Source organism: Syngnathus typhle, linkage group LG22, assembly GCF_033458585.1.
Source record: "Syngnathus typhle isolate RoL2023-S1 ecotype Sweden linkage group LG22, RoL_Styp_1.0, whole genome shotgun sequence".
NCBI lineage: Eukaryota > Metazoa > Chordata > Actinopteri > Syngnathiformes > Syngnathidae > Syngnathus > Syngnathus typhle.
The window spans coordinates 160,777-178,739 of NC_083759.1; the positions used below are offsets into that span (position 1 = coordinate 160,777).

At 53.5% G+C, this 17,963-nt stretch overlaps 3 protein-coding genes across 4 annotated transcripts; 2 read left to right on the plus strand and 1 right to left on the minus strand.

Moving 5' to 3' along the window:
- Positions 1-64: 64 nt before the first annotated feature.
- Positions 65-6,967, plus strand: nkain2 (sodium/potassium transporting ATPase interacting 2). Its single transcript, XM_061270074.1, has 7 exons — positions 65-1,256; positions 3,058-3,195; positions 3,272-3,352; positions 3,793-3,993; positions 4,510-4,570; positions 5,237-5,318; positions 5,721-6,967. The coding sequence occupies exons 1-7, from the start codon at positions 1,176-1,178 to the stop codon at positions 5,728-5,730; spliced, it is 654 nt and encodes a 217-aa protein (XP_061126058.1). The 5' UTR covers positions 65-1,175; the 3' UTR covers positions 5,731-6,967.
- A 244-nt stretch (positions 6,968-7,211) lies between these two features.
- Positions 7,212-11,308, plus strand: rnf217 (ring finger protein 217). Of its 2 annotated transcripts, none has more exons than XM_061270727.1 (7): positions 7,212-8,261; positions 9,009-9,230; positions 9,353-9,517; positions 9,663-9,760; positions 9,845-9,948; positions 10,022-10,093; positions 10,224-11,308. In XM_061270727.1, exons 1-7 carry the CDS (start codon positions 7,377-7,379, stop codon positions 10,490-10,492), a joined length of 1,815 nt encoding a protein of 604 aa, XP_061126711.1. In that variant the 5' UTR covers positions 7,212-7,376; the 3' UTR covers positions 10,493-11,308. The 2 variants fall into 2 exon arrangements, with proteins under 2 accessions (XP_061126711.1, XP_061126712.1); XM_061270728.1 differs by having other exon boundaries at positions 10,243-10,468.
- Positions 11,309-13,034: 1,726 nt separating this feature from the next.
- On the minus strand, positions 13,035-17,679 carry slc22a16 (solute carrier family 22 member 16). The gene is made up of 8 exons (XM_061270066.1): positions 17,250-17,679; positions 16,360-16,845; positions 16,166-16,283; positions 15,301-15,865; positions 15,063-15,190; positions 14,537-14,646; positions 14,362-14,461; positions 13,035-14,242 (listed from the first exon to the last, which is right to left on the minus strand). Exons 1-8 carry the CDS (start codon positions 17,291-17,293, stop codon positions 14,072-14,074), a joined length of 1,722 nt encoding a protein of 573 aa, XP_061126050.1. The 5' UTR covers positions 17,294-17,679; the 3' UTR covers positions 13,035-14,071.
- Positions 17,680-17,963: the final 284 nt, after the last annotated feature.

Consider the following 17,963-nt stretch of genomic DNA (forward strand, 5'->3'; position numbering starts at 1 on the left):
AGGAGGGGCGGGGCAGGGCCGGAGCGCAGGGGGAGGACCCGGGGGGGGGGGGGGGGGTGCATCATCGTATGGCCGTTTGCAGGAGCATCTGCGCACCGAGCACGGCCAAAAATCTCATCTCATCTCATCGCAGGGAACGAAAAGAGCGATAGGTCTCATCAATGCATCGTTTTGCGCAAAGTCCACACAGGGATAGGACGAGGATTCCTTTCAAAACAAGACTCACAGCAACACCACGGCGTCAAAACATCATCTTGCCTCAGGCCGCCGCCAGTATCTTATTTTGAAAGCCGGGCGGGAAGCGGCATACACCCCCCCGGCGCGTGGTGTTTGTCTTGACAGATGGCGAGCGCAGCGCGAGACAGACGCTCCTCACCGTGATCACGGCTGTGGTTTTCTCGCTCGGCTGCTCGGTGCATCTTACTCTCGCCATTGTCTGCACGGTCGCTCCATCGTGTGAAGGCGAGCCCGCAAACCAAGACGTCGTTTCGGGCCTGATGCTTGCGTTCCAATAGCAACTCTATGGAGAAGCGCCTGCGCCACACAACGCGTCTTTTGGATTAAGCGCTCCGGCCCGGACGGAGCCGAGTCAGTGCGGCGGCAGCGGCGGAGCGAAGGGGGACATGACCGCGGCTACGAGACGCGGCAGCCGGAGGAGGCGGACGACAAGTGGCCGCCGCTGACGCTTTGCATTTTGGGAGCGATCCTGCTTGCCCGACCGCCCGCCCGCCTCCCAGCCTGCCAGCCTGCCAGCCTGCCAGCCAGCCAGCCAGCCAGCCAGCCAGCCAGCCAGCCAGCCAGCCAGCCAGCCTGCCTGCCTGCCAGCCTGCCTGGAGGACGTTGCCTCCCCATCCGCACTTGTCGTCAGGGACACTTTTACACCCTTTCCATACTTAGTATGAAATCATTGTTGCAAATTGAACTGCAGGAATCTTTTTTCCTCACGATGATACGCGACTTGGCTCTGGAAGCAAACTTTTGTTCATTTTTGGATTCCCGCAAGCTTCCCATCCGTTTATTTTCCAAATGAGCAGAATGCCCTAAATGTCAACTTGCTTTGCCAGACCAGACCACCTCCGGCTCAGCTGCCGCGTGAAGCGTTTTCCGAGCTGAGCTCAAGGGTCCCGCTCCCCCACCCGCCCCGACAGCTCCGACCGAGGAAGGAGGAATTGCAGATGATCAGAAACACCACGGGGTGCGCCATGGGGTGCTGCGGCGGCAGGTGTACCTTGGCCTTCATCTGTGGCATGCAGCTGGTAAGTGTTGTGATGACTATCGATCCCTCGCTCGCTCGCTCGCTCCCAACCTCCCTCCCTCCCTCCCTCCCCGGGCCGGCCGGATCAATGCGGAGACATAAAAGGCTTTTCTGAAATCTTGTCGAGAGGCGAGCGGCGGCTGGTCATTTGTCCCCGCATGCAGCCATGTGAGCGGGAGGTCACGTCCTGCATAATATAGCTGCGCTGGGGCCAAGAAGGGAGAAGGATGCGGCGACGTACAAAGGAGATTCGATGGGACTGACGTTCGGTGACGGAAGGCAAGCGCCGGCCGCCGTGGCTTTGCGTCCGTCTCCGGTCACCGTCTGCGTGGAGACTGGGAAGCGGGGCCAGATGCTTTGGGTCATCATCTCATCCGTTTAAAGGGGAGACGAAGAAAGCACAACACAGCAGACTGGCCGTTTGGCGCGCCCTTGCCTTTCAACTCTTTGGGGGAAAAGCTGCAGCTCCAGAGCCAAAGCCAGAGCCAAAGCCAAAGGTCGCCGTCGTCCCAAATACGTGGGAACGGAACACTGTTTCGTTGAAACGCGCCCAAACCAAGCCAGCGCCGTGCTTGTTTCCAACACGGGCCGGCCGCCGCTTACTAAACGGGCCAGCGTGCCACCGGAGGTGAAGTAGCGAGAGGGGTGCACGCTTATTTGTGTCTAACGCGGCGGTACTAATGCCCTGGCGCTGTCAACAACACGCTTTGCTTGGTTAAGCCGGCTGAGAGCTCCATTAGCGTCTCTGCCGCTTGAAAAAGACGCCGTGGGCGTTAGCGAGCGTTTAACGCCCAAAAAGCTCCTGGTGGTGAAGACCCCAACCCCCCTCGCCGTGTGCGATCCTCTCAAACTAATCGAGCATAAATATGGATGGGAGAAAAAGCTCTCTCCTCAGCTTGACAACGTCTTGGGGGAATAGCACCCGGGAGCTACGCTATGTACCAGAACTGATTAGGGTTAGGCTAATTGCTAAGATGGCCTAAGCGGAACACACTCTCACCAACCTTGCGTCCAGGAAAAGAAGCAAAAGCACAAATCCGTTGCAATAGCAAGCCCGACGGCCCGTTCTGACATTTAAATGTCACGTTTGCGTTAAAGGAACCTTGGCGGGGGAATATTCATGGCTGCCGCTCGCCACATGTGAAAGGGATCCGTCCGTGGTGAGAGACAGAGCAGAGTTGAAGAGGGCGCGAGTCCGGACTTTTTCCGTGGTGCATGGCCACATGAGCCGGTGCGAGCGAGCGAGCGAGCGTGGCAGCTCGTCCCCGCACGACTCAAAAGACCTGCACCTGCAATCACTCTTTTGTCACCTTACATACTTGCGCCTGTGCTGCCCTCCATCCAATGTGGACATTCTTCAGTTTTCTTTCTTTTTGGGGTTAATTGTTGCAAAAAAAACCTGGCAAAGCAATCCATGATCAGTCTGAGAAAAGTTTTGCAATGTGGCTCTTAGGCTCATGTATGGTGAATTGGCCTCCCACCTGGCCCCTTTGTTATGGGGGGGGGGGGTCTCCCAGGGGCTTCCGTCATTGGCTGGGAGGCCCCTTTTGAGAGAAAAGGAACAATTGCGCCACGACCTCTTTGCATAATGACACGCAGCTCAAAAAGGCAAAGCCAGCTGAGCCAGCTGAGCCCGCCCACCCGCCACGCGTGCGAAAGAAAAAGGTCGACGCGCCTCCTCGCGTCCGCTTTGTCCTCGTCTGATGATGTGGTATTCATTTAGCGACTTTGTTGTTCCGAGAGCGGACGGGTACAAAAGAAGGTGGGCCGGCGGCGACTCAACCATTCCGGCTCCCCTCCAGGTCAGCGTCTTTGAGCGTCAGATGGTGGACTTCCTGGGCTACCAGTGGGCTCCCATCCTGACCAACTTCCTGCACATCATGGCCGTCATCCTGGGCTTGTTTGGCACCGTCCAGTTCCGGCCGCGCTACGTCACCGGGGTAGGTGGCGGCATTGGAGACATTTTGCATTCAACTGGGCCTAGGAAAGCACCCAACCCTAATCCTACCTCCACAGTACGCGGCCTGGCTGCTCATCTGGATGACTTGGAATGTTTTCATCATCTGCTTCTACCTGGAGGTGGGCCAGCTGTCCAAGGTAACGCGCCCGCCATACGGGCCTCCTCTGGCGTAAGTAAGGGAAACCATGCCAATTTGAAGGCGCTTCCTTGCGGGCGGCCTTGGCAGTGTTTACAATTCAGCCTGAGCCCGAATGAGTTGATTGCAATCGCAAATGATCTATTCGGGGAATCAATTAGGGCCAATCGGCTCTTCCGCAAACAGAAGAAATCAGTTGCCATTGCGCTTGATTGCTGCTCAGGAATGAAGAGAGAGAGAGAGAGGGAGGGAGGGAGGGAGTGAAAAACCTGCAATGATTTATTGCGGGGGGGGGGGGGCCTATTCGCATTCAAGCATCTCGCAATCATTCACGCATGGATATTTGGCTCACATGGGTGACATGGATTTGCGCTTGGTTTTCCGCGCACGGCGAAGAATCAGAGGAAGAAAAGCGCCACTGCTTGCGGTTTTCTCTGGCAGGACTCCAACCTGGTGCTGACCTTCAACCTGTCCATGCACCGCTCCTGGTGGATGGAGAACGGGCCCGGGTGCAGGGTGACCCCCGTGGGCCCTCCTCCCTCTTGGGCGCCCGAAGACCACCGCTACATCTCCGTGTCCGGGTGCCTGCTGGACTTCCACTTGGTAGAAGTGGCCCACTCATCGCTGCAGATGCTCCTGGCCGTGAGTACGAGCGCCGTCCGACCCGCCCCCGCCCCCTTCCTGCCCCATTTGGAAGCCTCCTCTTGGTTGCCATGGACACAAGCAGCCAATGAGTGGGCAGACCCCAGTGCAAGTTGCTGGAATTCTTGCATGTGTGGCGCCCTCCGGGGCTTTTCTGCCTATGGAGCCACGAAAGCGTCCTTCGTTCCTTCGTTCCTTCGTTCCTTCGTTCCTTCCTTCGTTCCTTCGTTCCTTCCTTCGTTCCTTCCTTCGTTCCTTCCTTCCTTCCTTCCTTCCTTCCTTCCTTCCTTCCTTCCTTCCTTCCTTCCTTCCTTCCTTCCTTCCTTCCTTCCTTCCTCCCTCCCTACCTCCCTCCCTCCCTACCTCCCTCCCTACCTCCCTACCTCCCTACCTCCCTACCTCCCTCCCTCGAGTGATCGGAGGTAACCAACCCGGTGTCACGTTCGGATCCACTTGCGCAGCCCCTTCTTCTCGTTCTCAAGGCCGTAACGTCTGTGGTCTTTGTGTCTCCCCCAGTTGGCCGGCTTCATCTACGCCTGCTACGTGGTCAAGCTCATCTCCGAGGAGGAGGACAGCTGTGAGTGCACGCGCAAACACACGCTTGGCCGACAATAATGGCGGCCAATTCGGGGAAACAGGCCTCGCCTCGGGCGTGAGGAAACTAACGCTCGCCGCCGTTCCGAGCTGCTGAGAAAGCTAATTAGTCCGCCGCTAAGGATGGCGTGCGTGCCACGCCGCGCTCGGCCACATTCTAATCAAGCCGTGAATGTCAGCAACGCGCTGAGCTCAAGCTGCCGTCGGGGCGGGGGCTGCCGTCGGGGCGGCGTGAGTCAGCGGGAAAAGGAAGAGCTCAACTCAACGCGACTCCGGCAGCCGTTGTCGGAATAACGCTGCCGCCGCCGCTGATTAGCACTCGTCCTGCTGCCTTTCATAATGGGGCCGCCTCAAGAATACATGAAGAGGATTAGCGGGCATCTGGGGGAACAAAGTGGAGAAAGTTAGACCAGGACAAAAAGTTGTTGAAAGGTGCTGACGGTGAACTCAAGTGGCTCTTCGGAGCTGTCGCAAAAGACAAACCAATGAGCCCGAGTGAACAACTAGCCGTTGACCTGCCAAGGCCAGAGCCGCCCATTGTCATTCCCCGCCACGGGTTGTGGCGAGGCGTCCCGGGGAAAAGGTTGCCAATTCATGGACGCACGCGCCTCCTTTGCATTGCTTTGCTTTGCTTTGCTCTGCTCCACAGTTGACTTTATTGGCGGATTCGACTCGTACGGCTACCAGGGGCCCCAGAAGACGTCCCACCTCCAACTCCAGCCCATGTACATGTAAGCGGGATCGCAAAGCGCTTCGGCAAATACACAAAGGGCCTTACAACTCAAGTGGAATTGGCAATATGGCACGGTATTTGAGGCAAAAAGGCATTTAATTGAAATAAATGGTGTCCCAGAGAAAATGTACCCCACCCTTTTCAAGCATGGCCCCCTCTGAAACACACACATACACACAGCAACACCAATTGCTAATTGATATGCTTGACCAAAAAGCAAATTGCTCATGTATAGCATTCATTTGTAAATGATCCTGATTGAAGCGATCACTTTGGTAAACAATGTGATTTTTGTTGTTGCTATTTGTCTACTTCAACGCAGCCTGGGTCAGATTGACACAATGACAAGAGCACGCTCGTCTGTATAATAACGCAAATGTCTCCTCTTCTATGTTTCCAGGCCGAAATAAGACAAGGGGCTGCCGCTGCTGCTGCTGCCTTAGCACTTCTTCACTTGTTTTCAATGTTAGCTAACAGGGAAGACTGACACGCCCATTCCATCCCATTCCATCCCATTCCATCCCATCCCATCCCATCCCATCCCCTCCCCTCAACTCCCCTCCCCTCCCCTGGCTGACCACGAAACACTGCCCTCTGGTGGTGTGAGGCGCTAACGCACGGGAACAACCTGCTCCTTTCCGCTGCGTTTTGAACCGCTTTCTTGTGTTAGCGGAACATCAATACCCTGTTGGCATTTTGGAGGGACTTTTTCTAGTGCCTGACACACTTGCTGACACCAACTAAGGAATGTCAGACGTTTGTTTGTGGGGTTCTTTTTTAGTGACGTGTACAAAAATGTGAATCTTAATGTTTACAGTCCAAGGCCGTGCGACTAGGAGTCAGTTGAATGCTTTGTGTGCGTGTGTTCGGGCCTCTGCTGTCTAAATACTCATTTGTCTTCCGCGAATAAGCGAAAAGCGGAGCGCCAAAGACGGAAGCTTCCATCTGGGACCAAGAAATCTTCCAAAAGGTCCAACAAATTAACGGTGACAATCACGAGGCCGTTTGACAGTTTCTGTTGGAAATGTCCGGATGGCCTGTCGACTTTACACGGCTTCGGGGGTAGTATCAAATGTCAGGACGACCGTAGGGCCGGCCGTGTGAGTGTTGGCTGAGCGATGCGGAGCTATGGATTTTCTCTGATGGTACACTTTTACAACCATTAGCCGGACCATCTAACTGATTTAAAAACAACAACAACAAATGGCTCCAGATGGGGAAAAAAAAAAAAAATTGCCCGCCCAATGACATATCATTCTTGTCATCATTACGCCATCACAATTGAATTCCGCGCCTCAGTTTCTTCTTCACATAAATAAAGAAAGCAAAAGCTGGATGCTAGCTGGACATTTTGGACTCTGGACCAAACGTTGGAGGCCTTTCTTGTTTACCATGTGACTCTTGTGTGGAGACTTGAAAGACACTTTCCTTAAAGTCTTGTCCGCTGGGGACTTGACAACGTTGTGTGTGTTTGCATGAGGTGTCAAGTTTGCATACTTACTGCAGTGGCCTCATGCCGCTCACGCGTTACTAGGCAACGAGGGAAAATGTCCTCGATGTGAACTTTGTTGTTTTTGATTTTTATCCCACTTCAGTGAGAAATGCCCACAGGGGTAAATAGTTAAAAAACGAAATTGTGACCTTGAACTTGTAGCTGTTTTTTTAAAATCACGTGTTGTTGTTTTTTCTAGTTGACTAATAATGTATGACGTCGTGGACAAGTGGCCCTTGTGCTTTATATTCTACATTTGAAAAAAAAAAAAGTTTCACTTCAATTATTTTGGACAACATCCACGATCTATCAATGCTAGGTGAAGCGAGGAAGGTGACTATTTCTGCGCCCTCCTACAGGCCGTCTTCGGTACTGCACGTGCGTATCCAAAGCGTGACGTCCGCCGTGCTGACGTCAACGCGGAAGCGCCGGGCGCAGCGCTTTGTTTTGTTTTGTTTTGGTGCATTATTAAGTTGTCACTTTGGAGGCTTTTCGCTATGAGGCGGCGGCGGCGGACTGTCGTCGCACGCTACAAATGGGTCAAGACGGCCCGCCAGCCCGGTGATGGTAGATAACGGCCATATATCTTGCAAGTGCAAAATGCCCAAGTTCATCGGTGTTTTGGAAGCGGAAGGGAAGGTGAATTCGCCGCTGGGATGTGGTCAAGTGGAGGCGTCGCTTCGAAATTTGGACCGACGTATCAGCAGGGGAAAGTTATTGCAGGACGAAAGAGGGATCGCGGAACACGAACAAGGAAGACTCCAAGGAAGACTCCAAGGAGGACTCCAAGGAGGACTCGTCGAGCGGGATGCGGAGCACAACAACAACAACAACTGCAACGGGGCGGACGCTCTCGAGTTCCTGAGGGGCACTCTGCTGGCTTCGACGTCTGAGAGCGGGAGGAAGATCGCTCGAATGCAGGGCGCCGCCGCCCAGGGTGTGCACGGTGACTACGCCGTCACGAAAGAGTCGCGAGGCGACAAAAGCGAGCAGGCGGTACATGCCGGAGAGCGAAACGAGCCTCCCTCCACAGAAATAACCGCTTCGGACTTTGGAGGAGTTGAAAGCTGTTTTCTAGACATTAACTGTTACAAATGTGACACCGCTGTTACTAGTGTGACTTTGGAGCCGACTTCGAGTGTCAAAGATCACGTTTATTGCGATGTCTACTGCATCGCCAACCAGCGCAACCTTGAAACTGTTACAACCGAGGCGATTTCCGGGTCGTGTGATGCGCTCGTTTTATATACGGCGGAGGACTTGGTGAACCCCGTGCGGGACTCGGCTCTTCTAAGCCGCCGCAGCCGGTCGTCGCAGCGGGCTGGTGGGGATGCCGTCGCCGAAGCGCAACCCTGCCGGGTGTGTCTGGACGAAAAAACCATCGCACCCTTGCCGTGTTGCCGGAAGTTGGTGTGTGACGAATGTTTGACGCTGTACGTCACCTCCCAGGTGGGTACCAAGCGGGCTACACCATCGTGACTTTCGAGTCTTCGAGGGAGGTTTTCGTGGCATCGTTTGGCTGGCTGGCTGGCTGGCTGGCTGGCTGGCTGGCTGTTTGTCTCGAGATACGAACCCATGTTTGAGATAGAGGTTACAAATGCGTTTCAACTGCCCGCCGCTAGGTGGCAACATTAATACCCACTCGGCTGGTTGTCAAAGCTCTCTCTCGCGCGCTCTCTCTCTGCGCTGTCACTGGCCGCAGTTCGATGGAAGCGCAAAGCAAATTTGCTGTACATTTCAACCAGTCCGTCCACAGAGCAACAACACGTGTGTTGGTTGCTCATGAAGCACTGAGAAACCAGTCCGACCAGTTTTGTATCTAGTGTTGTCCTGCGCAAAATACAAAACGAGTGCGTGTGAGCTCTACTCGCCTTACGCTTTGCTTCCTGCTCGTGTCAAATTGAACCCAATTACGTGTGCCTTGTTGAAGCAATCAAATGCAGCATTTTAAGAGCCTGTGTATTGGAGAGGATGTGCTTGGGTGCATTTGGAGCAGAGCGTTGCGATAATGACTAGCATTCGCCGTGAACTTGTGATTGCGCCTCCCTCCCTCCGTCCGCCAGCCAGTCAGCCAGCCAGCCAGCCAGCCTTCCATTTACGCAGCAACACTTAGTGGCATTACGTCGTGAATTATTGAGCGCTTGCAAAATGGACACTGTTTTCGACAAGAGAAATGGCAAAGCCTTTTACGCGCAGGTCCAATTGGGCAAGGCGCACGTGCGCTGTCCCATTTCCGAGTGCAGCGGGATGCTGGAGACGGCGGCGGTGGTCTCGCACCTGTCCGGCGAGGACCTGCTCAGGTACCGCTACTTCCTGGAGCTGAGTCAGCTGGACGCCGGGACCAAGCCCTGCCCCCGCTGCAGACACTTCACGTCGCTCGGCCACCCCGGCCCCGTGCGCTCCGAGCTCAAATACAAGGTCGATGTTATGTTGACCGAGAGAAGCGGAACATCTTTTCCACACTTTAATCTGAAAGGCCATCTTACAAAATATGGAGCACCGCTACAGACATTGAAATGTTTTTTTGAATGCTGGCGCAGGTCCAGTGCGGCAGCTGCCAGTTTGTGTGGTGCTTCAAGTGCCACGCGCCCTGGCACCAGGGCATCAAGTGCCGTGACTACCGCAAGGGGGACAAGCAGCTCAAGAGCTGGGCCTGCGTCATTGAGCGTGGGCAACGCAACGCGCAAAAGTGCCCCAAGTGCAAGGTACCAAGGCCAAAAAAAAGCACCACTAATGCTCAAGCCCTATTTTGCAAAACTGTTGCAGACCCTCGCCATGCGCAAAGTAAAACTGTGTGTGTGTGTGTGTGTGTGTGTGTGTGTGTGTGTGTGTGTGTGTGCACACGCGCAGATCCACATCCAGCGCACGGAAGGATGTGACCACATGGTCTGCACGCAGTGCAACACCAACTTTTGTTACCGCTGCGGCGAGCGATACCGGCAACTCAGGTAACGTGAAAAAAACATGCACAAAAAAAAACAATCAATCCACCTGGAAAGTTGAAAAATAACCTATCCCCGCCATGGACTAAGGTATTTTGGGGATCACACGTCCAACCTCAGTGTGTTTGGCTGCAAGTATCGCTACCTGCCAGACAAGCCGCATCTCAGACGCTTGATCCGAGGCTCCGTCTGCGGTGAGTCCCAAAAGACGAGGTGGCATTTTGATGTTTTCACGCAAGGGGAAAAACGTTGCTGTGCTTTCTTCAGGCGCAAAGGTGCTGTTGGCCCCGGTGGTTCTCTTACTGGTGCTGGTCGTGGCGGCCGTGGCGCTCGTCCTAGGTAACAAGATTGACATTTGGAGCGCTCAAAACATTGTTGTTTTCGCTCTCAAAATGAGACCTCCTTGTCGTGACAAAATGGACAGCTCCGCTGTCATTTCAGCATGTCCGCTTTGCCACATTCCCAACAGTTGTTGCCTTGTGCCGCAGGCGTGCTGGGCTACCCATTCTACTACGTGTGCAAAAAGAGGAAGAAGCGGCCCTCTCTGGGCTCCTGGCGTCTTTGACACCCAAGGCCGTGAGACCTGCTCAGGGACCGCGTGCGGGAGACGTCCCCACCCCCGGCCGGCCTCGTCCAATTGGCGCACGAGGCTTAGGTGGTTGGGGTGGGGGTGCATGGCCGGGGCGCCAACTGAGCGACCGACCGACGCACGGACCTGACCATCGTGTCTTGAAGTGACACTCCCCTTCTCCCATTGGGTAGCTGTAGTACTTGAAGCTGTTTAATGCCACTTCAAGTGAACATGATGCACAATGCTTCGCTTTAGCTTAATGCTAACAAACATAGCAAAAGCCCATCGACAGGCTACCAGACAGCATCGAAGCAGTCAAGCAACAGCTATTTGAACACAAAACAGTAGGACAACGCAGACGTCACATATCAAGTAGTCTCAGGCATAACTCACAAAGCATACCTTTCAACCACAATGGTGTTTCCTTCTTTACAAAACAGCACAGCACAGCACTGCAGTGCAGTGCAGTGCAGTGCAGTGCAGTGCAGTGCAGTGCAGTGCAGTGCAGTGCAGTGCAGTGCAGTGCAGTGCAGTGCAGTGCAGTGCGCCCAACCAAACTGGGCCCAGCTCGCTCGCTCAAAATCACATTACACGGCCTTCGCGTTCACGCTCATCCGGCCGCATTACTGGCGGAAGAGCTTGCTTCACAACCACCTGACGAGGTTATATTTAGACACAAATACAGGTGCGCGAGCGAGGTGCGAAGCCGTGCACGCTGTCGGCGGGCGGTTGGCGACGACACGCCCGACGTGTGCTCTGTAATTGTCCTTGGCAAACAGGAAGCCACTACAAAATGACCCTTTAAACCTGCCCGCAAGTGACAGCCTCGCAATGCTATGGAGAAAATAAAGTTGCAATCAAAGTTGGACAAGAAAAGATTGTAAAATTGCAATATCAGGGGAAAGAAGTTAGCTTACTTGAAAAGCATCACACTATTGTGAAAAGAAATGTTACCATATTATCAATAAAGTGCAAAAAGTCCAGATGTTATGTGGAGTAGGAGCATTTTGGCCAAAGCCCTTTGATTTTTGGACATGTGCCATCGCCACCGCATGGCTTTTTTGGGGGGGGGGGGGGATGCTGGTGGCTTATCGCTGCGGATGCAAATGCGCGCACAGAAACGAATGAAGTCATGGAAACGATCCGAGTGACGTCACACACCAAACAGCCAATCGGGAGGTGGGGGTGAGGGCGGGGGTGGCACCTTTCACTTAAGCTTTTTCCCAAATGAAGTGGCCTGGGGTTGGGAAACTTTTTGGCGGACAGAGCCATAAATGCCCTTTTTAAAGAAAAAAATCATTTCCATACCATTTTAACACGATGGGCTAAATACAATTAAATGCATATATTTTAATTAGGACCAACGATTTTTTGAGGGTACTAATGTATTCGTTTTAATAACGTTTTTCTATTGAAGCCTAGGGGGGAAAAAACACGCGTGCGGCACTTTTGAACGAATCTTCCGATTCTAAAGATTCAGTTCACTTAAAAGAAGTGGAATGAATGCATATCACTACTGCCTACCCGCAATTAAAGGGTACCTTTAGTCATTAGCAATATTAACATTTTTCTATTCTACAAATATGGCTTAATTAAATGCCGGAAGTTTATTAAAAAAAAAGAAGCAACTCATGTAGGAAATAAATGGCTTTTCGTAAGTGTGACATGGAAATACTGGGAGCATCCATGTTGCTTAGTTTGTGGCCCGGATCAGGCAGCTGCGTGACGTCGGCAAGTTGAGAGCATCTTGGCTGGCTCCAATCTCGTCGCCAGCGTTTAGGAATTTAAATTTGTCAATAAAAACATTCTATAGAAAGTTGATTATAATTTCACTGCGTTACTGAAACAGAACACCGTTTTAGATTTATTTGATAACAATCTTATAAGAAGCAAAAAAGTCGATATTTAAATCGGGAGTGCCCCGCCCCGCGCCCCCCCCCCCCCCCCCCCCCCAAACACTTACTTGTTTGACAGTTGACGGGGTGCGGGTCCGCGGAGATATTTCTTTATCATGCCGTCAATGCAGGCCATATCCAGGGATGGACGGTGGGCAACATACTCCTCAAGTTTGTCTTTTGATGTGATACACCCTCAGGTCGTCCATTTTTCCCATAAGTAGCGCATGTTCTTGGCAGCGTGAACTCTCTTCATTCTTTTTTTGCTGCACACAGTTTCCACATTAGCACCGAGCAGCAGACGACCTTTTGGATCTCCCATCACGCACTTGGTCCAAAATATCGTCCCCCGAGCTGTCACTAGACTAATTATCTTCAACACTTAGTGATAATGAAGAATATGTTGCCTTATGTGGCTCGTACATATATCCTCTAGCCCCAATGTCTTCCTCCCTCACTTGACGACATAATGCTTTTTTACAAGTCGAGTTTCAGCATGGACAAGCCAGTATATTTCGGCCTGATTGGGGCGGGCCAAAAGGGAACCAACTTGGTGACGTCATATCCGGGGCGCCATATTTCTTCCCCGGGCCGGTCTAACGGCAATGTTTCAGGCAGTATATCTCTTGTCCCTAAGAGGTGTTGTGGAATTTCTTTTTTGATATTGTACATTTACTTGATACTAAATCAGTGCCTGCGTTATACAGGTTGACCAACTTTAAGTTTGCGAAAGTCATTGGAGCTCTGCGGTCACATGACCGAGTCGTCCAAGCACGCTCTACGTGTCAAAGAGCATTACAAAGACAAGAGCGAGTTTACGCTTCGCCTCCATAGTTTATTAATTCGATACAAGTACGAGAAAGCATGTCAAGTGAAACGAATCCAGTTAATGCCGAGATTGCAAATACTACGAACGCAGCGTGAAGACTTCAATCTCTAGGCAGCAGGCGATTGAGTCCTCTACGTCCTAGGTGTCAAACTCCGGGCCCGGGGGCCAGATACGGCCCGCCACATCCTTTTATGTGGCCCGCCCGCAAAGACAGACCCAATTCATGTCAGTGCTAAAAAGGGCAAATTGCCTTCACTTTTAAATAATAGAGATATTGCTAGCATTTTTTTCAATCTTTTCAAAATATTTTTGACTTGTTCCAGATTTGAAAACCAGTTATTCATTGATTTGTTGTGTCGTCTATACTGTGTCTGTATAATATGAGGCGTTCATACATTGATGTATTTGGGTTGACAGTCATAATGGCCCTCTGAAGGAAACTATGACGATGGTGCGGCCCGCAATAAAAATGAGTTTTTGACACCCCCGCGAGTCTACCTGTTTTGGTCCACACATTTCATCTTGGTTAGGGTGAATGAAATCATACAGACGGGACACAATTGTTGCCGGATCCTGCACGCACGCACGCACCTTGCCCACGTGGGGGCACGAGAATACAAGTTTGCAAAATACGCATGTCGGCCGGCGTACGAGACATTCATGTGGGACACCACACTATTAAGTGGAACGTTCAAGTAAGACATTACGTACATTACATTCACCCTGAGAATATTTCATAGACATCTCATGTCATTTAACGCTATGAATGAATTCATTCATTCATATTTGGTACTCGTATAAACGTGTGATATTTACGCATACTTGGGTGTATTTTGACCTACAAAATATTGACATTTTTCTTTGACTTTGTAGCTGTCATTTAAACCAAAAATGACGTGGATCTCTCTCTCTCTTTCTCTAGCGCTCTCTCTCTCTCTTTTTTGGGTGTGTTTGCACCTATACCTTCCATCTGTGATCCCAATTTGCTGTTGATACGCGTACTGCCGGCTTCTTGTAATTGGTCACACGCGCTGGTTCATCTCCAGCCCGCGTGCGCCATCTTTCCTTTTGCTGCCGGGGCTTCGTCCGAGCGCCTCGGCCTCCTCCAGGGTGGACGTGAGGGGCTCACCCAGCGTCTCGGGCAGCATCAAGGTCAGGATGCCGATGCAAAACGCCAGGATGCCCACGATGAGCTGACCACACATTTGGGAAAAGAGCGCCGAGGTGTTAGCTCAATACCACTAACGTCATGATATTCAAGAAAGTATCATGAGCCAATAAACGAAGCAAAGTCATTCATGTGAGGAGAAACCTGAGGCAGGTAGATCCAGACGTCGGCCAGGTACATGCAGAATGGCGCCACCACGCTACCCACGCGACACATCATGCTGCCGCTACCCACCGCCAGAGACCTGCCAGCGCCAAAATGGGATGGACGAGAAGGCCTTTAAGTGCATCAGGAACGAAGCCCCCCGCAACCCCGTTACCTGATGATGGTGGGGTAAAGCTCACAAGTGTACAGATAGATGAGACCGAAGGCGATGGCGATGGCAAACTTTCCCATCATGCTGAGGGTGATGGCCAGGGCCTCGATGTCCTGCAAAAGCAGTTTGGACACGGTGAACGGACAAATACGGAAAGCTGCTCTTCGGCCGACCTTTCATTTTGATTGCTGCCTGCGCAGCTCACAGACAACAAATCCAACTGCGCTGGAATTCAACGTCTTTGCTCGACAAGTTTGGGTCATGCGCTGCTCGGAAACCGACAGTGACACGTGGTCCAAAATAGACTAGGCGAAAGTCGACTCTCAAGCCGGACGATTTATTTTTACGGCCGCATCTTTGATTTCATTCCGGGGTGGGGTGGGGGCGATGCCTCCCGTATTGGGTTGCGGGCCGAGTTGGGCCACCGCCGCCACGGAAACGCAGCCGTCGGCGGCTCGCCTTTGGCGGCTCGCCTTTGGCGGCTCGCCTTTGGCGTTTGAACTTTTGCTCGGGTGAAGCGGCTACGTACAGACGGAAGCACGATGGTGAGCATGCAAGCCAACCCAGCCAGCAGCAGGGCGGGGGCGCACGTCTTCTTGCGCCCGATGCGGTCCATGGAAAAGCAGCCCACCAGGTACGAAGGAAGCTCCACGGCACCTGCGAGCAGCCCGTGTCAGCGGGGGGGCCCGAGTCAGATGAGCAGTTTGCTCACAGCCGAAGGCCGCGTAACGCTCGACCGACTCCACCCATTTTGCCGGGCTCCTTACCGACCAGGAAGAGGTTGACGTACTGGTTCCCCCCCAGGTTGACGGATCCCAGCGAGAAAACGTAGTAGCCCAGGCTGCCGATGAACCAGATGGCCCACACGGTGAGCGTGCGGGCCGCCATCCTCCAGCTGCCAAACAGATCCAGGATGGACAGTTTCTTCTCCGGAGAGCGCTCCTCCTGCTCCTCCTTCTCACGCAGCAGCGCTCCGCCGCCATTGCGCTCCTCTTCCTCCTCCAGGAGCTCCTCCACCTTCAGCCGGCTCTCCAAACCGTTGACGCGGGCCATGGCGTCCAGCAGGCTCTGCGCCTCCTCGTACCTGCCTTTGGCCATGAGGTAGAAGGGCGTCTCGGGGAGCTTCCAGCAGAAGAGCAGGAAGGGGGAGGTGCAGAGCGACAGGATGATCTGGTAGATCCACCACACGCGCACCAGGTAGCCGGTCAGAGCCACCACCATGATGCCCACGGCGAAGGCGGCGTGGACGTGCATGGAGGTCCACGTGCGGACCTTGATGCCGGTGAACTCTGTCACGTACACAAAAACCACCACCAGGTAGCCGCTGGACGCCTGGGAGGAGAACGAGATCATACGAGAGCATATGAAACCGCAAAAACAAATTGCAGCGTGGGGGACGGCTGGAAATGACGCGTGTGCGTTCCCACGCCGTCCACGCTATCGGCCTCCCGGTCCGTGTGAAAAACAACAGCTGAGGGCCTTTTGACCACTCACTCACTCACTCACTCACTCACTCACTCACTCACTCACTCACTCACTCACTCACTCACTCACTCACTCACTCACTCACTCATTCACTCATTCACTCATTCACTCATTCACTCACTCACCCACTCACCCACTCACTCTCACCATGGCCAGGAGGAAGCGGAAGACCACAAAGTAGTAGTAATTGGCCGAGAAGGCCACGGCCACCCCGAGTCCAAATTGGCAGAGGCTGGTCAACATCAGGATCTTGACTCGACCGACCCTGAAGGGCAAAGGAGAGGTTGAGTCCGGCGGGTTGCTTTTTTGGGCCGAGGCGGGCCGCCGCCGCCGGCGCTTGCCTGTCGGCGATGTCCCCGAACACCAGCGCCCCGATCAGCACCCCCAGCATGAAGGTGGGCTGACACAGCTTGGCCAGCCAGGCCCGCTCGCACACCAGGTCCCAGGCGCTCACGATGCTCTCGTGCACTTGGCTGCGATCGTACGCAAAAGCCCCGTGGCAGGACTCCAGCGATTTGTTGCCGTCATAGGCGTACGCGAAGCCCGCCATTGCGGGGCCCATCCGCAGGGCCCGCCGGCAGCGGCTCAACTCCCACTGCTCGCCGCTGAGGGTCCTCGCCACCAAGGGCCCGGCCGCGTCCGCTTTGAAGAAGGGCAGCAGGTCCTCCACGCGGGAGCCGCTCAGGTTGCCAAACAAGACGTGCGTGACGTTGGCTGGAGGGCCGCACACAAAGTTGGGCGTCTCCACCAGGAAGACGGAAGCCAGGTAGTGGATCCCGCAAGCCACGGCCTGGAAGGTGGCCGCAAAGTACACGCAGGCCTGGAATCTGAAAGGCAGGCGGGCGGGCGGGCGGGCGGCCAATAAACAAAAGCTCCTTTTGTGCGTGAGCAAAAGCAAACATCTGCGCACGTTTGAGGTGGACACATTGGCGAGCGTGCGACCGAGTTAACGCTTCACTTGAGCTCAGTCTGTGCGCTCAAAAGTGCATTTTTGCAAACAGCTGAGCCAATGTAAAAAGACACCAGGCGTGCTTCTGGTCCTTCTCTGCCACATTTGCTGGCCGCTGCCACATTGCCTTCACATTTGCTGGCCGTCGTCGCGCGGCTCTCCGGACGGCGGGCTGGCCACACGCTGCGGCTGTCTCCAAGCGGGCCGGCAATGGCGAGCCGGCAATGGCGAGCGCGTGCTCTGCAAACAATTAGAAAGAGCCATCCAAGGTCGGCGGCCTACCTTTTAAAATGTCCCAGCTCGTCAAATATCCTCTCCACCGTCATTTTGAAGAAGTGCCTCTCTGCATGTGCGTGTACACGTCCACTTGGAGGGTGAGCAGGTGGGAGGAGGAGGAGGGTGCCCCCCCCCCCACACACACACACACGCACCAAGATGCCTTATAAGGCCTCCGTGCAACTCGAGAACAAAACAAGCTTCAGACTAAGAAAGTGTCATCAAGTCCACCTTTTGCGTCTTTGACAGGCGCATCACAGTCCAGATAGTGGATGATTTTTTTTTTTGGCCCCACTTTGCTGTAGCACAGCCTTCTCCATTTCCACCGATGCTGAAAAGCTTCGGTCAAGCTGTGCAAGAAATATTTCCCTCAACTTGCGGCCTTGCCAACGCCTCGCTCGCTGGTCACAATAATGAGAACGAGTATAATAACAAGAATATTGGGGATCACGACTCCTCTCTCAACAGTGTCGCTGGCCGAGCGAGGTAAGCGCTCGGAACGGCCGATTAATGATTGATGGTTTGAGCCGACTGGACTCGCCCTCTGACCCATGCGAGCGGATTCTGCCGCACCAGCGTGTTTGCCCGCTTGGATGTTTGCCCTACGTGAGACACACCATCTGATGGTCTATTCTTTCAAGTCAATTCCCATTTGATGGATTTTGCCCAATTTCTCTGCTACATTTTTCCCATCCCTTGGCGATCAATGAACTTTTCATC